Source organism: Momordica charantia, assembly GCF_013281855.1.
Source record: "Momordica charantia cultivar OHB3-1 chromosome 3 unlocalized genomic scaffold, Mcharantia_2.0 BLBB01000003.1, whole genome shotgun sequence".
Lineage (NCBI taxonomy): Eukaryota > Viridiplantae > Streptophyta > Magnoliopsida > Cucurbitales > Cucurbitaceae > Momordica > Momordica charantia.
Window position 1 is genome coordinate 3,468,666 of NW_028275161.1, and position 19,818 is coordinate 3,488,483.

The 19,818-nt window shown below is 35.7% G+C and overlaps 1 protein-coding gene across 2 annotated transcripts; it reads left to right on the top strand.

The window, feature by feature from the left end:
- Positions 1–4,317: 4,317 nt before the first annotated feature.
- LOC111022263 (glucan endo-1,3-beta-glucosidase) lies at positions 4,318–8,012 on the top strand. 2 transcript variants are annotated; one of them, XM_088122003.1, is made up of 3 exons: positions 4,318–6,089; positions 6,504–6,785; positions 7,700–8,012. In XM_088122003.1, the coding sequence occupies exons 1-3, from the start codon at positions 4,871–4,873 to the stop codon at positions 7,834–7,836; spliced, it is 1,638 nt and encodes a 545-aa protein (XP_087978129.1). In that variant the 5' UTR covers positions 4,318–4,870; the 3' UTR covers positions 7,837–8,012. The 2 variants fall into 2 exon arrangements, with proteins under 2 accessions (XP_087978129.1, XP_022155123.2); XM_022299431.2 differs by having other exon boundaries at positions 4,338–6,061; positions 6,506–6,785.
- The last annotated feature ends 11,806 nt before the right edge of the window (positions 8,013–19,818 follow it).

Genomic DNA, 19,818 nt, shown 5'->3' on the forward strand with positions numbered 1-19,818 from the left:
TTCGATAAAAATTGGTTAATGTTTTATTTTAACCTATCTATTAATTGAAAAATAAAAATATATCATAGAACTAATAATAATTTTTTAACTTTTCATTCAAATAACTCTATAATATTATAAAATTTATGCGGATTTATACAAAATTATAATATACTCTTACAATAAAAAAGATTGAATATTTCATTTTGAATTAAATACTTTTGTCTTTTATTCATCTCAAATATTAGGTAACTTACTTTAAAAATATTTTTGATTATATATTTATATTATTATTAATAGGAAATAATAGAAAATAATTTTAAAAACATGCTAAATTTATTATAAACTTGAATCTATAGGACATTAAGCTAATAAATTTCAAGTATAAATATTCTAAAATAAAAATAATATAATTATAAAAGAATAATGAAAAAATAATGAAAAAATTAGTAAGTAAAAAAAAGTCTAAATATATATACATTTGTTAAAATAGAATTTGTCTCACCTCATAGTTGGAAAAGAAACATCATTATTCAACCACATCAAAGTGAAATTGTGTCATTTCAAACTGGATTTGAGATATATATATGATTAATCTCATACAACGTAAATGTATCACGTATGTTTTGAGCTACTTCAATTTCAAGATTAAAGATACCTTGAGAGCAACAGATTGAACGAGATTAATAATAAGAAAAAATGAATTTCAAATGTTGGAGAGAAATGGTGGAAGAAAACATTATTTTATAGTAGAGGTTAGGAAAAAAGTTACCAAACTTTTTGAATTCCCTAACTTATGAAATTATAATATTAATTAAAACTAAATGAATGAAACAACTCATCTTTTTATAGTCCACATTTTTACATTCTATATATTTATTATTGTTAATAATTAATTAATTTATTTATTTATTACTTATGATTTTTTTTTTGAGAAATACTTATTAATAATTGTTAATTGTTAATGATAAATTTAAAATTTTACAATAGATAAAATAGTCTAAAAATATTTATTAAAAATAGTTTTTTAATAGATTACAAATTATAGATCTAAAACTTTTGAAATTATATTAGTAATTACCATCCTTGAAAATCATTAACTTGTACCTAAATTAAATAACAAAATTTTAGTTCGTACTAAAAGAATAATAATAACAATTTTTAGTATACTAACTTTTTAAATTCCATATAATTGTTATGGTTGATAATTAATTTATTACTTATTATTGATAATTAATAAATTTATTTACTATTTAACATTAATTTTATATAGCATTAATTTTATATAGCATGTTTTGTAAATTTATAAATTGAAGAGAGGGTATAGTCTGAAAATGTTTTTTTAAGATCTTTTTTTTTGATATATTATAGATGTTAGAATTTTTAACTTGAGATCAAATTACTTTATTGATTTAATTTCATATTATAATTAAAATTATTAAAGAAAAATTCTTTAAATTATGTTATTAAAAAATGAAATGACCAAAAATTTTGTATCACATCTTTTAAGATTCCATACAAATTATTGTTGATAATTAATTTAGTATTTAATTAATAAAACACTTTTAGATGTATTACCTTATATGGTTTTTTCTTTCAACAACAAAAATATGAGCTCGTAATTATCTACATTTTAAACAAATATTATAAATAAAATTGCTCATAATAAACATATTCTAAATAAAAAAAATACACTAATTATAAAAGAACATTAAAAAAATAATAGTAACAAAAAAAATCCTAACTATACACTCATATTTTATAATACATATGCTCACCGTTGATAATTGCTTGTCAATACCATTTTCAACTTCATAAAATTGTGGAATGGTAACGTCGCAGGCCTAGTATTCGAGATATATAGATAGATTCGACAAGTGTATCCCTTGCAGTTTGATGAATATGCATCATTTGCAACTTGATGAATATGCATCCCTTCCAATTTGGTGTATTTGCCACAACTTGATGAATATGCATCCCTTCCAATTTGGTGTATATGCCACAACATATCAAGATGTTTTCAAGATAGAATAATTTTTGGAATCTTTGAGAGATGTTTTGAAGGAACTAAAAGTAAAGTAGAAACTGAATGATCCCTTGGCTCGGGGACAAATTTCCTCTTAACTGCGCAAGAATATGAACAAAACACATATAGTGAAACTTCTATGTTGTGAAAAATATGGTGGAAGAAAGTCTATTTTTATAGTAGTAGAGGATAACGAGTTACCAAGACTTTTGAAATTCTAAATCTCTTGATATTCTAGTATGAATTATAATTAAAAAAAATTAATTTTATGTTGTCGGAAAACTTTTTGCATTTTAACTTTTAAATCCTATGCATTTATTTGTATTGTTAATTAATAATTAATTTAAATTTATATATAATAATATACTGACATAATAATAATAATATATTATTATTATTATTATTATTAATATAATAGTAATGACATGGTCAGTAAATTAGTAAATTTTGTAAATTTAGTAAGAGAGGAGGGTGTCCAAAAATATTTTTCCTACCTCCTCTATTTTTAATATAGTATAGATATAGATATGGAATCTTTTCGTGAATTCTTTTGATAATTTTGGTAATTAATATAACAAATAATGAGAATAATTGCATTGATCACTTTCTATATTTGTTGAATAATTTATTAAAATATAAACATTTAATAATAAATGTAAATACTAGCATTAAATGAACGTTAATTCCTTAGGAAATAATAAAATTTAAAAATATATAATAAATGTAATAAGATGGTATTAGTGATGGTAATTTGGAGGAAAAAAAATCTTAATTCTTGAAATCTACATTTTTAAATATCTATAACAGAGAGCATCTGTAAAATATCATTTCTAATATGACTTACTAGACATGATTTCTGTAAAAGGGTTAAAATACACGAGTAATCCATATAGAGATACTAGTTACATAAATATACTAGTTACATCAATGAGTTAACTATTGAAATTTTACAATTTTATCTAAAAAAAGTCGGTTTAGGATGAAGCCCATGTTGCCCATTAAAGTGTATATTTAATAAATAAATAAATAAAAACAAAAAATGAAAAACTCATGATTTTGGATGCTTTCAATTTGAAATGACAATATATTTAGGGTCGGTTTGATAACTATTTCATTTCCTGAAAAAATAGTTTTTAAAGACAGATTTCTGTTTTTTTTTTTCTTTTAATCCTCAAATTTCTTTTTCTTTGACATATTTCTCTCTAATAAATTTCATTCCCACTCTAAAAATTGTTTTCTTCCTAAATATCTCTCTATTTATTTTTCAATCTTTAAAATTTTAATATTTTAAATATTTATTATTATTTCTATTGGTCTCCAAATTTTGTATCTCTTTTTTTTATCTTTTTATTTTTGTTATTTTAAATATTTATTATTATTTTTATTTGTCTCCAAATTTTGTATCTATATGTATATGTATTTTTTTTTCTTTTTTTTCCTAATAGATCACTCTCATCTATCTCTCTAAAAATTTAATATTTTCTCCAATTTTTCTCTCTAAAAATTTGTCTTTTACGCCCTTTTTTTATTCATAATATATTTTTCCTTTAAAATTATATGTTATTTTCTCGTTCAATTTTCTTTTACTGTAACTTTTATTTGTCTTTATATTTATTTATTTTCTCTAACATATATACTTCGAATCTTGTTTTCATCTTTAAATTTTTTCTTACTATAATTTTTCTTTTTCTTTCTAATTTCTTTTTTTTCTGTAACGTATCTTTTCCTCTCAACTTTACTCTTCCTCCTTAAAAGTTTTTTCTTTTTATTTATTTATGTTCTCTAACAAATATATTTCCACCAGATAGTTTAGCTCAGCCTATAGGAAGGTCCAAGCTGTTGCTCCTAACCTCGAATTTTGATCACAAATTTTAGATAGCAAGAGATGTGGAGTTTCTGCATTCTTGAATTGTCAACTTTCATGGATAAATAGGAGTTTTCTAGTTGGGTTCTCTGATGAAGTGTTTATTTCTATAAAAGAAAATTGTTATATTAAAGTTAAAAGGACTGGACCAAATATATGCCGGGATATTAACAGTCCGGTATAATTTTTTCTTCCATAGAAAATATCCAAACACAATTACAATATGCCAATAAGGAAGAAAACTGTAAAAAACAAGAAAACGACACACAAATTATACTGGTTCACCACTAAGACTATGTCCAGTTTTTCACTCACACGTGGGTAATTCACTAATAATATTAAGATTGGAATACAAAGCTCTCCCCAAAAATATCCGTCTCAGCAAAAACCCCTTAGATTTTAAGTATTTTAACACAATTAATACTTAGGAACATGAATGAAAAACTCACAAGAATCAAGATGTAATTACCCCGAATATGTTGATCTTGATCAGCCCCAATGCCTTTGCCAATACTTGAGCTACTGCCATAGATTTGTTGCTAAAACCCGCTCAAAATCGACTGCAAAATAACCCTTTTTCGGTTGGAAAACCATAAAACCCGAACTGCAGCCTTTGTAGACTCGAAACAGCACTATGGCACTATCCAGGTCGCCATGGCGCTATGGATGGAGTGCAAACACGCGAGCCCCCATCTCGACAGCGGCACAGCGCTGCCTTCTCGATCCGTGTGGCCTGCAGCACTCATTTTCCCGATTTTCATCCCGCTTCGATCCCGATACGTCCCGACCCATCTCTAGCTCATTCCAACATCATTTTGGCTCCACGAATCCCAACAAGACAGGATCTATTAGACTATTAACCCAGACTCAATGTCTGAAAATTTAAATTTGGGTTAAAAATTGATTGATCGGGAAGAAAAATGAACCCCTTCTTTTGTTTTTTTAATTTTTATTTTTGAACAAACATACGCAAACAATGGCCAGTGCGGCGTGGGCCTTTAATGGGCCCAAAGAATCCGAAGCTGCGTGGGGCCCACTCTCCCCCCACTACCTTTTCCTTTCTCTCTCTCTCTGGAGCGATTCAAAGTCCCCACTCTCTCTTCCACTTCTCCCACCGCTTCACCTTTTTTCATTTTTCCCTCTTCCAATTCCCCATGGCGATGGCGCACTCTTCCCCATTACTCCCCCTCTTCCTCTTCCTCCTCCTCCGCTTCTCCTCCGCCGTCTACTCCATCGGCGTCAACTACGGCACCGTCGCCGACAACCTCCCTCCTCCATCGCAGGTCGCCGCCTTCCTCAAATCCCAGACCTCCATCGACCGCGTCAAGATCTTCGATGCCAACCCCGACATCCTCCGCGCCTTCGCCGGCACCGGCATCGCCGTCACCGTCTCCGTCGCTAACGGCGACATCCCCCCGCTCGCAAAGCTCCCCGCCGCCCAATCCTGGATCGCCAGCAACATTCTGCCGTTTCACCCCAAGACTGTGATCGACCACATCGCCGTCGGGAACGAGATCCTCGCCACCTCAGACAAGAATCTGATTGCGCATTTGCTACCCGCGATGAAGGCTCTGCACTCCGCTCTCAAGCTCGCCAACATCTCTGATATCAAAGTTTCGACGCCTCATTCGTTGGGGATTTTGGCCGCGTCCGAACCGCCGAGCACGGGCCGGTTCCGTCGGGGATACGACCGAGCCATATTCGCTCCGATTCTCGAGTTTCACCGCCAGACCAAAACGCCGTTCATGGTGAATCCGTACCCGTTCTTCGGTTTCAGACCGGCAACGTTGAACTACGCGCTGTTCAAGCCTTCCGCCGGCGTTTTCGACAACGCCACCGGGAAGCATTACACGAATATGTTCGACGCGCAGCTGGACGCGGTTCACTCCGCCATGAAGAAGGTCGGTTACAGCGACGTCGACATCGTCGTGGCGGAGACCGGGTGGCCCTCCGCCGGCGATCCGAACCAACCCGGCGTCGGCCTGGAAAACGCCATTTCCTACAACCGGAACCTCGTGAAGCACGTCAACTCCGGGAAGGGGACGCCATTGATGCCCAACCGGACCTTCGAGACTTACGTCTTCTCTCTTTTCAACGAGAATCTGAAACCGTCGACCTCGGAGCGGAACTACGGTCTATTCAAACCGGATCTAACTCCGGTCTACGACGTCGGAATCCTGCGAAAGCAACCGGTAAACCGCTTCTTCTTTCTAGATTTAGCTCCGAGTAGGGCAGGAGGGGCATTTTAGTCAATTCATGCGGTTGCCGAGCACGCCATCAGTCTGCGGAGTAGTGGAAGGGAAGAGTAGTAGTTGTATACGTAATTACCTCTACCCCATGAGCTTGGTACACGTGTTGATTGCTAATTGGTTCCTGTTTTCACCTGTTGATTTGTTGTTTTCTAAACGAATAACACTTGGACACGTAAACATAGTCATATATCTCTGAGAATAGGTAAATAAAACCGATCTCTTACATCTACCGCGTAGTGCAACCCAGCTGTCTAAGGAATCAAAAGGACACGCGTCCTATTTTTTTTGTAATCTGACAGAATTGGCCTCTATTTCCAGGGCAATAAAGTCAAAGTTCTTTTTTCTGAACGTGGTAAATCGTAACCGTTGATTTTGTTGTAACAGGCGATGGGGCCCACGGCGCCGGTGGCACCGTCGGATGGGGGGAGGCAGTGGTGCGTGCCGAGAACGGACGCCTCAGATGAAGCGTTGCAGAAGAATATTGACTACGTGTGCAGCAGCGGAGTGGACTGTGGGCCCATACAAGCGGGTGGGGCCTGCTTCGATCCGAATACAGTGCGGTCACATGCATCGTACGCCATGAACGCTTACTTTCAGGCCTCCGGCCGCCATGATTTCGACTGCGATTTCAGCCACACCGGCCTACTCACCTCCACCGACCCCAGTAAGATTCCTCTTTTCTCCCACCAAAATATTTTTATTTTGTAATTTTATTGGAGCAATAATTTAGTGATTTTAGGAAATTTAATTATAATTGATTTTGTAAAAATAATTTTTATACCGGCACGTTTTTTCTAATGATTTTAATGTAATTAAAAATAATTTTGATGATTAATATTTAAAGTTTAAATAGAGAATTTTAAAGAGATGATTTAAAGGATGAGAGAAATTTTAGAGAGAAATAAATTTAGAGAAGAAATAGAGAACTAAAAATGTTGAGAGATCACAGAATTTGTAGAGAACAATCACCCTCAAGTGATTGATCGAAAATCTCTTAGAGTGATTTTGAATTTTTTCAAAATTACTTATGAAACCTTTCCTTGCTTGATTTTGGTGTGAGTAAAAGTGATTCTAATCGTACTAAAATCACCTATCTAATATGTCATTAGTTTCCTAATTTTAAATTGGTAACAATTTAGTTCTTTGTAGTTTATAAGTTTTTTTGATATCCGTGTGTTTGAGTTAGTTTGTGCACATCTCGACTAATCACCAGTTAATTAGAGGATACTAAATCTTAGAGATGACCACCATAGTTTGAATCCATTCCCTCTACATCATTTTTTACTTACATTGGTCCTTATTGACCCATAGACCATCCCATGATGGTTTTCTTTGTAGTTTATAGTTTGTAACGATTAGTCATTTTAAAATTCTTATATATGTAGATTGATAAACTAATGAATGATCAAAATATGTATACGAGCTTAATTTTTAAAATGAAAAAAATAAAATTTAAACTATGGGAATTAAATTGTTATGAATTGAAGTTTAAAACTAAAGTACGTGCAACTAACTTAACTAACGTATTTTCTTTAAAGTGCAAACTAAATTTCAATAATTATTTTAAAATTTGTATAGGTTACGAAGCCTGCAGTTACTCGTTGGAGGAGAAAATGTTGACGGAGAAATCGACGGCGGCGGCGAAGTGTGGGATGTGGGGGGCGGTGGTGCGGGCATGTATGGCGGTGGTAGCCGGCGGTGTTCTATTAATTTAAAAGGAAAGTGCCATTTGTTTTATTTTAGGCTTTTTAGGGAAAATGACCGTTGGGGTTGGAGCTTTTGGGAGTTCATAGAATTACATGTAATATTAAATGCCATTTGTTTTGTATTTAAAATTGGAGGCCTTTTCGATCTTATGCAATTCAATTCCAACGGCGCTACTTTTTTGTTCCTTTTTTTTTAATTGTTTCTTTTGTCCCTTTTTTTTTTTTTCCTGTCATTTGTCGTTTTCTATATGTTTTTAATTACTGTTGTCATGTGCGAACGGTGGGGGTGGCGCATGTTAGTTGCGCATTGGAGAATATTGTTAAAAAATAGGATCAGAGTTTGTATAGTTTCGATTTTAATTTTTGGGTTTTTTTAAAGCTATTTTATTTTTAGAAATATAATTTTAAAAATTAAGATTACAAACGGAAATGTCTAACTAACCTGCTAAAATATTATTCTATTTGTAAAGTTTCAATTTTTTTTGGATATTAGAAATTAAAACAATTAAGCGAGATGATACAAATATGTTTTTAACTTGGTTTTGTTTCCCAATTTACTCCATGAGGTCACGTCTAGAGAATAAGTTTAATAATCAAAAGTTAATATGATTTACCATCAATATCGACTTATGCATAAAAGAACTTTTTTAAATCATGTTGCAATACTCGATCGACTCCTCAATCGATTGAATATTTTTAAACACAAGCTCCCTTTGTGTTGTAGATCATTGCTTGAATTCCCTTCAATAGTGGATACGTCTTCTCCAAGTAGGAATCTCACAAAAGAAAAAAAAAAAAAACTCACACAATTGTACTTATCGAATTACATAAAAAATTCTCTCTCAAAATTTTATACCATAAACAAAATTTTGAACAATTTGGGAGGACAAACAAACTGCTTCACACTCCTTTGATATGTTCCAAGACTACACAATAAATAGATAAGAAAATTTGACATGAGAAAGAAAGTGAATTCCAATTAAACAACAAATCTCTCCATGCAATCAAAACACAATTTTCAAATAATGAATTAGTAAGATATTCCAAAAATAAAAAACTAGCTGTTGGAAACATTTAAGAGCTCAAATTTTAAAAAAATAATAATAATTGAATTAGACACATAAAAATAAAACTTAAATTGTTTGTTAAAAATACCAATAAATAAAATTCCTTTCATAATCATTGTTTTCATAGTGTTCCTTTGTCTTGGTATATAGTTTTCATACAATTTTAAAATTTAGGCCAAATGTAGTTTTCAAAATAATTGTTTCTTAAATTTGGGTAAAAATTTAAATATGTTTTTAAAAGGTGTGAAACTTACCCATCAAATTGTATAAAAATAAATATAATTTTGTTCATGTATTGTATGAAAAAAAATAATTGATGTGCTAGAACATCTGAAATTTATAGATTAGAAATAAAATAAACTCCAAACTTACTTCGAGAGTAAAACAAAATTTAAATTATTGGTTTAAATATTATTTTGGTTATTGTATTTTCCACTCTCGTTTATCAGCCCCTCTAGTTTCAAAACGTTTTGGTTACCTACTTTAAACTTTTGTTCATTTTAGTATCTATAATTTCAAAATATTTGTTTCGGTCCATGTATTGTTAAAAAGTGGCAAGTCCATTCATTTCCATCTATCTTATATTTTTCTATCATAATTTTAATATGACAATTCCTTCGATAAATTTCTTGAAATGTAGCTATATATTCAAGAATTTTTGTTTTGTATAAAATTTGTGACTTTGATTAGGATGGAAGGACTTTGTTGAACTTCTTCTCCTCATTTAACTGAACATGCCAGAATATAAAAAAAATCAACAAAGAGCGTGACTCAGATTAAACGACTTTTGACTTTGCGTTTTGCATTTTAGGAATACTTTAGGGAGGCATTCACTAGGGGTGTTCATGGGTTGGGTTGTATCGAGTTAGTGTTGGATTGGTATGACAACACTAGAGAGGGGGTGAATAGTGTTGAAGATCAATTTACTAAACTTTTTCAATTTTAAGTATAAATCAAATAACTAAGTAAACTTTTTAAACAAAAACAATTTAGACACAATTTATACAAACTCAAAATATCATAAAACAAATAATCAAGATAAACACAATATATATTTGTAATAAAAGAAAATATAATTAAAAGATAAATGACAATAAATACAAAGTAAGGGATAGAGAAAACGTCGCGCAGGAGATTTATAGTGGTTTTGCAAACCCTCGACCTACTCCACTTCCCAAGCACCTCTCGAGATTTTCCACTAAGCACGATTCTTTTACCGATTCAAGATCGGAAATCTGGTCATTTTACGGGATCAAGATCAAACCTTACAAACTGCTTTTTTTACGGGATCTAGAACTAAAACCAACCCTTTTCTCGAGACAAAGAACAAAACCCACACTTCGTTCCTTTTACCGGGCTCAAGAACGAAACCCAACTATGTGTGAAAATAAACTTTTTTTTCACACACTAAAACTCTCAAATAGAGTGGATGTACAAGTTTAAGCTCACAAATATATCAATCATCACAACAAGAAAATCTCTCACAATAAAAATGAAAGTAAAATTGAGAGCTTGGGGAGAACAATAATGAATTACAGATGATTTGAAAATAAGAAAATTGGTATGTAAAAATGAGAGAGGAGAGTGGTTTAAATAGGAGAGGAAAGTGGATAAAAAATTATTTAAAACTAAAAACAATTTGGGTCATTGGATCTTAATGATGAAGAATGAAAGATAGAGATTGAATTATAAAAAGTAATGATTACGTTACATTATAATAATAATAATATTATTATTATACATATATGTATATGTATGTATATATATGTATATATATAATGTATATGTATGTATGTATGTCTATATATATGTGTGTGTGTATGTGTATGTATATGTATGTATATGTATATGTATGTATGTGTATATATGTATATGTATATGTGTAACGGTAACTAGGATTTTCTTTTTTTTCAAACAGTAACTTCTTTCTTTTCTTTTCTTTTTTTTTTCAATTTTTTTTCATTTTCATTTTCTTTCTTTTCCATCTTTCTTTCTCTTTTTGTTCTTTCTTTGTTTCTTTTTTTTTTTTAACAATACAGCTCGTCATATGTCAACATAAAATTTGTCCATGTCATCATATCGGGTATTTTTCGTTCGACTTGTTTCGATCATAACTTCTTCATTTAAACTTCGATTTGAGTCATTCAAGTTGCGTTGGATTTGCCTTGTTATGCTCTACGCTATGAACACTTTGAAACACAAAAATCATCAGTAGACTAAGTTTCTTATCATTAAAACATATGGTATGACTGAAGCTCGAAAAGCCAACAGGATTTTTTGAACCAACCCGAATTTTTGGATTTGGCCAGATCAGCGAACCGACAGAATCGAGTTTAATGACCAACCCAACCCAACCCATGGGTTATCCGGTTACATTCCATTTGAGCTCCATATTTTTAACTCTCCACAATTTGAATCCCCAAATCTCCTTTATATTGTCCCAACACATAAATCGATTGATAATTTATCGTGTAGAATCCATGCTGCTCATTCCGCCATTCTCCAAGATGAGAAGCGCCATGTCCCACCGCTCTTGAAACCCACTTCTGGCTACATTCGTCCCCCCACAATTTTTGTACCGCATTTCAAACCTTGAAATTTGGGAAAACCAAGAAATTTGCTTACACAATTGTAGCATTAGCCATTGTTGAGGTCTCCCCTGCATTGGAAGAGGCCATTAATGGTGGCTTGGCCACTTGTAGTGTTGATCATATAAAATCTAGTCTTGATGGCTTGTGAAACCAAAGGAACCAAGAAGAACCGAAAGGGATTGGGAGTAAACACCCGTTGTAATCAAGAAAATATTAAATTCATGATGTTGGTTACGGGCCACGGTCGACGACTACAAGTGAGAGAAGAGATCAAGATGGAGATCTACACTGAGAGTTGAGAGACTGGAGACGGAATCGTTAGAGATGTGAGATGTAGAATGAGAGATGAAATCGAGAGACTGAGATTGAATGATAAGATCGAGATTTGAGAGAGGAGAAAGGCAGACGAAGATCGAGAGGATTGAGTTCGGTTCGGGTTGAATCAAACTTTTTTTTGTCGAACTTGAGAACCGATAGTTCGAAAAAATTGTAACCCAACCCAACTCTTACGATTTGGTTAGGGTTGCGTGGACTCTTTGAGTTGTCGGTTTTTTTAAACACCCCTAATCTTCACCTTTCTACTCACTTTTGCTTCTCCATAATAACCTCTAACAAAGCTATTAAAATTTTGTGTAAAGCCAATATGTGCAATGCAATTAAAGCAATTTTCAACGAGAATTCATGCCTAGATAGAAAGCAAACAGGCTAGATTGAAAGTATTTAATCCCAGTTGATGCAAAAATTTAGCTTCTTTGGAATTTCGCCAAATTCGCACAAATCTTCTAGAGTAAAGGGATCGACGAGACCTGAAAAGTAAAATAGCATTAGGACCGATGTGGCTTTGGCCAAACGGGCTCCGATGCTTAAGTTAATATCGGAGAAGTCGAGTGAGGAGAGTACGAGGAGAGTAGGGGGTTTTGGCATACCTATAGAGTTTAACTTACTTCTCTATTTATATAAATTGAATCCTAATTTCCCTAGAGTTTACAGAAGTCGAACCCTAGTATCTTTAGGAGATCTGGACTTCTGGGCCCATGTGTTTCGTCATGGATCTAATGTCGGATCAAGGGTCGAGATCAAGTGGGGTTTCAAATTGGGCTGGACAACGATCTAAGGGAATCAAATTAGGGTTCTCGGCCTTTTAGCCCAGAAAACCTCGATGCCAAGGCGTGGTCGGCGTCGAGCACTGCTCGGTGCAGACCATGGGTTGGTCCGGGTTGGCCCGGGCCGATGATCTTCAGAGAATCCCTTTCTGTTGCTTCGTTCGTTCTATATTTTCCTTCCCATAACAGTAGCCCCCACTCTCAAAATAGAAGCCAATAAGCATATGTAAAATGCTAAGACTTTTATATTGAGAGTACTTGTCGCTCGGTTGATGTATGGCTGTTTTTGTGGAATAGTTCTCATACCCCTTTGTCATAGTTGGCTGTAGTCAAGTCTCTTGGGCTCTACCATACAATTAGTTTTAACTGGTTAGGTTTTTGTATTGGAATCTAACTTTTAGTTTCGCTAGCTGTACCACCCTTAGGTTTTTAACTTGTTTGTATTTTGCCCATGATTTTATGCTCAAGGGTTTATTCTTGGGTTTCCAACCTATTTGACTTTTGCCAATGATTTTATACCTTGAGTCTAGTCGATATCCTTTTGTCGTTGTCGATTGTCGTTTCACAGGTTGGCCTTCTTAGCCCCCATACATTTTTGTCGTAGTCGGCTGTGGTCAAGTCTCTTGGGATCTGCCATACAGTTAATTTTAATTGCTTAGATTTTTTTTTGTTGGCCTTTGGATATAACTTTTAGCTGGGCCAGCAGTACCACCCTTGGATTTCTAACTTATTTGGTTTTGGCCTATGGTTTTATACCCCAAGGCTTACTCTTGGGTTTCTAACTTATTTGACTTCTGCCAATGGTTTTATACCCTGAGTTTAGTTGGCACCTTTGAGTTTCTAACATATTTGCCTTCTGCTGGTTTTTGACTCTGAGTTTAATCAATACCTTTGGGTTTCTAATATATTTGGACTTTTGCCATATAGTTTTATACCCTGGGTTTCGTTGATTGGTTTGGCATGTCTGCTTTCTGTTTTAACCTTGCTGGGCCTGTACTCAAGCCTTTCAGCACCTTTAAGATTCTCTTTCCTGGTTTCACTGATTGGCTTTTTAGCTTATCAACCTGCTTCTAGGTGTATCCCAGTTCGAGCTCCTTGACAAGCTGTTGATTAGCTTATCAATGCCCCCATTTGAGGAGTTTTTTTGTTTAGAACAAAAATAAATGTTCAAGTAGTAAAAGCTAATTAAATCTCAGATGCTAGAACTGATTAAAAGCAAGTAATCATTTTTGGAAACATAAAATCATACGTAATCTGAAACAAACGATATATACTACCTAATATGTAAGCAATAAAACCTATTTAATCATTAAAAAAGACATTATCTTGTGGTTTCTCAAGATGACGTAGTAGTATCCCCACAATACTCGTTGCTCTTCCCTGACTCTTATTCGAGCGGGACTATCGTTGGAGTATATTTTTTTTAGGGTCTCGTTGATCTGATTGGTCTTGAGTTTTGTCGAGATCCCATTTTGAATGGAGTAGCTCTTTTGCGCCCACATACTTATGGGTTCGAGTCAATGGTTTTGAGAAAGTTGTTGGGGCCATTTTTCTAAAAGAGAACAATAGCTCTTTTTCTCTTACCCCAGATATAAAAGCAAGTACTGATATTCCGTTCGTAAGATCTCTGACTAGTAATCTTTCCTCGTTGAAGCGAGCCACATATTCTCCAAGGCTCTCTGTCGATCTTTGTTTTACAGTAAGAGGTAGGTCACAGGGTGACTCCTATCTTGCCCTACAATGAATTGCGTGATAAATGCCTTAGCCAGTTCTTTGAAAGAGAAGATTGATTTTCTTTTCAATTGTCGGAACTATATGCGAGTTGTGCCGGCCAATGTGAATGAGAATACTCTGCACCTGATTGCCTCTGCTATTCCGTAGAGGTCCATCCATTCCCTATATGTGCACAGATGGTCGACAGGATCTGTTGAGCCATCGTATTGCTTTATAGTAGGGAGTCTAAATTTTGGAGGGATCTTTCCTTTCATTATCTCCTCCCTAAATGGCGAATCTGAATGATCTATGGTTTCTTCGAGACCACATTCTCTATTCTTCCAGTTTCTATTATGTTTCTGTGATTCTGCTGCATGTTGGTTGGGTGGTTCTTCTCTATCGATCATGGTGTTCCCGAGGCCTGGTCGGGTTTTCTATGTCGTTAACTTATGCGGTCCTGTGGTTTCTAGTTCCTGTAGGCGAAGAGCTTTGCCTTTCCGTGGATCTCGGATAAGTGTAGGTGGCCTATTTTATGGTTAATTAAGCCTTTTGAGGAGGAGAGAGATGCTGTGGTCAATCCCTGCAATCTTCTCTGCTAAAGCAGTCAATCTGTTCTGTTCAAGAATTTTCGTCAGCCGCTCTTCCTGTCCTGAAATATGTCGTCTTGTGTCACCCAGGACTTGCTCAGGAAGTTGTCGATATGCTTTACCTTCGGCCATCTCGGGCAAAGATAGCCTTTAAGCCATATGGCATTCTTCGTCGGAATGTTGTGGTTTATCTCCAGAATTCATGTTGATTTGTTTCTCCTTTGGATTCTGTCTCACGCCCTATTGATTTGCTTTTCCCATGGACCTCCTCTCATCCGAGCAGTTCTCGCCCAATTTGATCGTTCTGACTTGATCTTAGTCGTTCCCACAGACGGCGCCAATTTTTTATGTAGAAATTTGGCCTCTTTGGGATTTCGTCAAATTCGCACCAATCTTTTAGAGTAAAAGGGTCGACGAGACCTACAAAATAAAATAACACTAGGACCGGTGTGGCTTTGGCCACACAGGCTCCGATGCTTAAGCTAATATCGGAGAAGTCGAATGAGGTGAGTAGGGGGTTTTGGCATACCTCTAGGGCTTACTTCCCTATTTATAGAAGTTGAATCTTAATTTCCCTTGGGTTTACAAAAGTCGAACCCTAGTATCTTTAGGAGATCTAGACTTCTGGTCTTTGGTCATGGATCTAATGTCGGATCAAAGGTCGAGATCAAGTGGGGTTTTGGATTGGACTGCACAAGGATCGAGGGGAATCAAATGAAGGTTCTTGGCCTTTTGGCCGAGAACACCTTGGCTCCGAGGAGGCCTGGTCGGCGTCGAGCACTACTCGGCATCTACCATGGGTCAGTCCGAGTTGGCTCAAGCCGACGGTTTTCAGCGACTCCCTTTCTGTTGCTTCGTCTGTTCTATATTTTCCTTCCCATAACAATCCCTTTAAACTAAAGGTTATCACATTCCTATATATAAGATGGAATTTACAGCCTCTCAACAGTGGAGAGTGCAAAGTGTGCACTAATAGTTATTGACTGTATATATAAGTGATTCCAAGTATTGGTTCGGGCCTGTATAACAATGTACTTGCCTTCTTAATACCCAAAAAAGATTAATCCACGATGAGATCATGAACAACTATCCATTAAATAACCAGTGTGGGACTTAAGGAGGTAGGATATATGATGTAGTAAAAATTGACTACTGAAAGTGTACGTATGAGTTAAGTTTTAATATAAGATAATGTCTTCGGAGGGCTGTTATAGAAATTTATTTACACAAATGTCTATAATTTTTCTAATTTTACACTTTTAGATTTCTGCATGTAGGATTTTATTTTAATTCTGATTTTACCCTTATTTATTACATTTACATTTATTATAGTTATTTGTTTTTTTTAAATATAAAAGATTTAATTCCATAAATTATTATCATAATCATTTAATTATTGTGAGCCCATACAAATCCCTTAATTCACTCCTTCAAAATCTTAATTTACTCTTTCAAAAAAATTGATTTTCTTGATTTACCAATATTATTAATTACAAAAATATCCAAATAATTCTCTCCCCTTTTGTAATGGCCCAACATTTTCTCATCGGTGAGCTTCGTATCCTCAATTCTGCTATTGCTTGATTGACTCACCCTCCAATTACAACCCTCAGATATAAAGTAAATTCCATATAAACTTCCTAAAATCACTGTTAGCAACTCACTCTTCAACTACAACCTCGGATATATCCTGATATAAAATAAATTCCATATAAACTTCCCAAAATTACTGTTAGCAACTTACTCTCCAACTACAACTCTTGGATATATCCTGATATAAACTAAATACCATATAAACATCCTAAAATCACTTTTAGTAACTCACTCTCCAACTACAACCATCAAATATATATGGATATAAACTAAATTTCATATAAACTTCCTAAAATCACTGTTAGCAACTCACTCTCCAACTACAACCCTAGAATATATCCTAATTTTTTAGGCTTCTAAAATAAAATCACGGTTAGCAACTCTCCAACTACAACCCTTGGATATATCCAGATATAAACTAAATTCCATATACACAATAGTTCACACGAAATCAGAAATCGAAAACACTCGTTGAAGACTACTTGGGCATGGAAGGAACATTGAAAGGGTTTAACAGTATAAAAAAAACAGTGTTTTCAACATTGTACAAATATGATATGAAAGAGAAAAATATTAGGATATATTTGAATGTGAACCTTTTGATTGGGATAAACAGAGACGAATTGCTCCGGCAATGGAGGGGGACCGAAGACGAAGGAATGGCGACCGGAGACGAAGGAGCGGATGGAAACGGCGAATTTTTGAATAAGAATAACGGAGACGACGGTAGGATAAGAAGGAGGCACCCAGACGGCGACAGAGGCGAAGAAATGCAGAGACGGTCGACTGGAGACGGAAAATAAGACGGTCAGCTGGAGACAGAAACTAGAGAAAGCAGAGACGGTAGGCCGGAGACGAAAACCAGAGAAAGCAGAGACGGTAGGCCGGAGACGGAAACCAGAGGTAGCAGAAGAGTCGGAGGAAGGGGTTTCAAAATTTTCGAAAATGGATTTTGTATTTTTTTTTTGTGGTTTTGGTATTTTTTTTTAATTTTGGAAAGTACAATTAAACAAAACTTAAGGGATTTAAATTGTAACCTCCAAATTTACCAATTTGTGATTTTAAAAATGATTTAATACTACAAAATGATATACTACTAATTTGTGTGATGGGTACTGTTATGGAGAACAAAAATGACCCGAAACGAGACAAGGAGTTGAAGTGTGATTGGGGAAGACCGGCCCATGACATAACGGGCTGGCCTAAAAAATGACCTAACGCCGGGGCAGAGAACGAGGAAAGCGACCGGAGGGAAGCCCACTGAGCCACAATCCCCAATTTACGACACAAGAAAAGCAATGGTAGATGCAGAACTTAGATACCCGCCAATGGAGAAGCTGACATTGGCACTGGTCACTTCAGCTCGGAGACTACGCCCGTATTTCCAAGCTCACAAAATAATGGTCCTCACCAACTTTCTCTTATGACAGATCTTACAAAAGCCAGACACTTCTGGACGACTGGTAAAATGGGCTATAGAGCTCTGCGAATACGACATTCACTATAAGCCAAGAACTGCCATGAAAGGGCAGGTTGTGGCAGACTTCATAGCGGAATTAACACCAACAGAGCCTCAAGTATATAGTATCGACCCACAAGTGGTTGAGGAAGAACAACTCTGGACACTCTACTAATCTCTCTAGATAAAGAAAGATTCGAATATGCGCTGCGATTCAGCTTTCATGCATCCAACAACGAAGCCGAGTATGAAGCTCTACTAGCAGGACTAAAAGTGGCCAGGTACGTTGGGGTCAGGAACATACTGATACTTAGTGATTCACAGCTGATTGTGGGTCAGGTGAAAGAGGAGTTCCAGACTAGAGAACCGCGAATGGCGAAATACCTTTCACAGGTAAGAAACCAGCTCGACCAGTTCTCAAAATATGAGATTCGACAAATTCCACATGCTCAAAACGTCAACGCCGATGCGTTAGCTCGACTAGCTGCGGCTTATGAAACCGACTTAGGCAGAACTGTACCGGTCGAGATTCTACCCGGGCCAAGCATAGAAGCTCAGGAAGCCATTGATATCGACAATCAAGGGCAACCAGAAGAAAACTGGAAGAGCCCTTTGATCAAATATTTGAAAGATGGGATCCTGCCTACTGAAAAGATAGAGGCCCAGCAGCTACAACGACGAGCGGCCAGATATGTGCTTAAAGACGACAATCTGTACAAAAGAGGCTACTCGTTGCCGCTTTTAAAATGTCTAACGCCCGATGAAGCCGACTACGTCATTAGAGAGATACATGAGGGTGTTTGTGGGAGCCATTCTGGAGCACGATCCCTAAGTCACAAAATTGTTCGAAGAGGGTACTACTGGCCGACCATGCTAAATGACACGAAGCAATTCACCAAAAAATGCGACAAATGCCAACGGTTTGCAACCGTACCTAAACAACCGCCAGAGCCTCTAATAAGCATAATGAGTCCTTGGCCCTTTGCTCAGTGGGGAATAGACCTTATGGGGCCTCTCCCACTAGGAAAGGGCCAGACCAAATTTGCAGTAGTGACAGTCGACTATTTTACTAAGTGGGCCGAAGCCAAAGCCCTAGCGACAATTACTGTGAAAACGATCACCGACTTCATCTGGAAGAACATAATTTGCCACTTCGGAATACCCTACGCCATTATCAGTGATAATGGGAAGCAGTTCGACAATGCTGCCTTTCGAGAATTTTGCAGGGAGTTGGGCATTAAGCACATCTGTTCCTCGCCAGCACATCCGCAGGCTAATGGGCAGGTTGAAGCAGTCAACAAAATTATCAAAAGAACTCTGAAGACCAGATTAGAAAAGCTCAAAGGGTTGTGGGCAGAGGAACTTCCCAACGCATTATGGGCATACAGAACGACACCTTGTACTTCGACAGGTGAAACGCCATTTTCATTATCATTTGGCTCTGAAGCGGTAGTGCCAGTTGAGATCGGACTCCCCTCACCAAGGGTAGAGCATTTCACTCTACTTGACAACAACGAATCCGTAAAGCTCAACCTCGACCTATTAGAAGAACATCGAGAAACAGCACGACTACGAACGGCTGAATACAAAAATCGAATAGCTCGATACTACAACTCGAAGGTCAAGAAACGTGACTTTAAAGAAGGTGATCTGGTGTTAAGAAAGGTTATGCCCAATACAAAAGATTCAACTAGCGGTGCGCTCGGGCCAACATGGGAGGGCCCATACAAAGTCACTAAAGTGGTGCGAATAGGCACTTATGCTTTAGAAGACCAGCGGGGGAAGGCCTTACTACACCCGTGGCACGCCCAACACCTCAAAAGATACTACCACTAGTTCGACATATTTCTGGACATTTTTATGTTTCTCCATTATTTG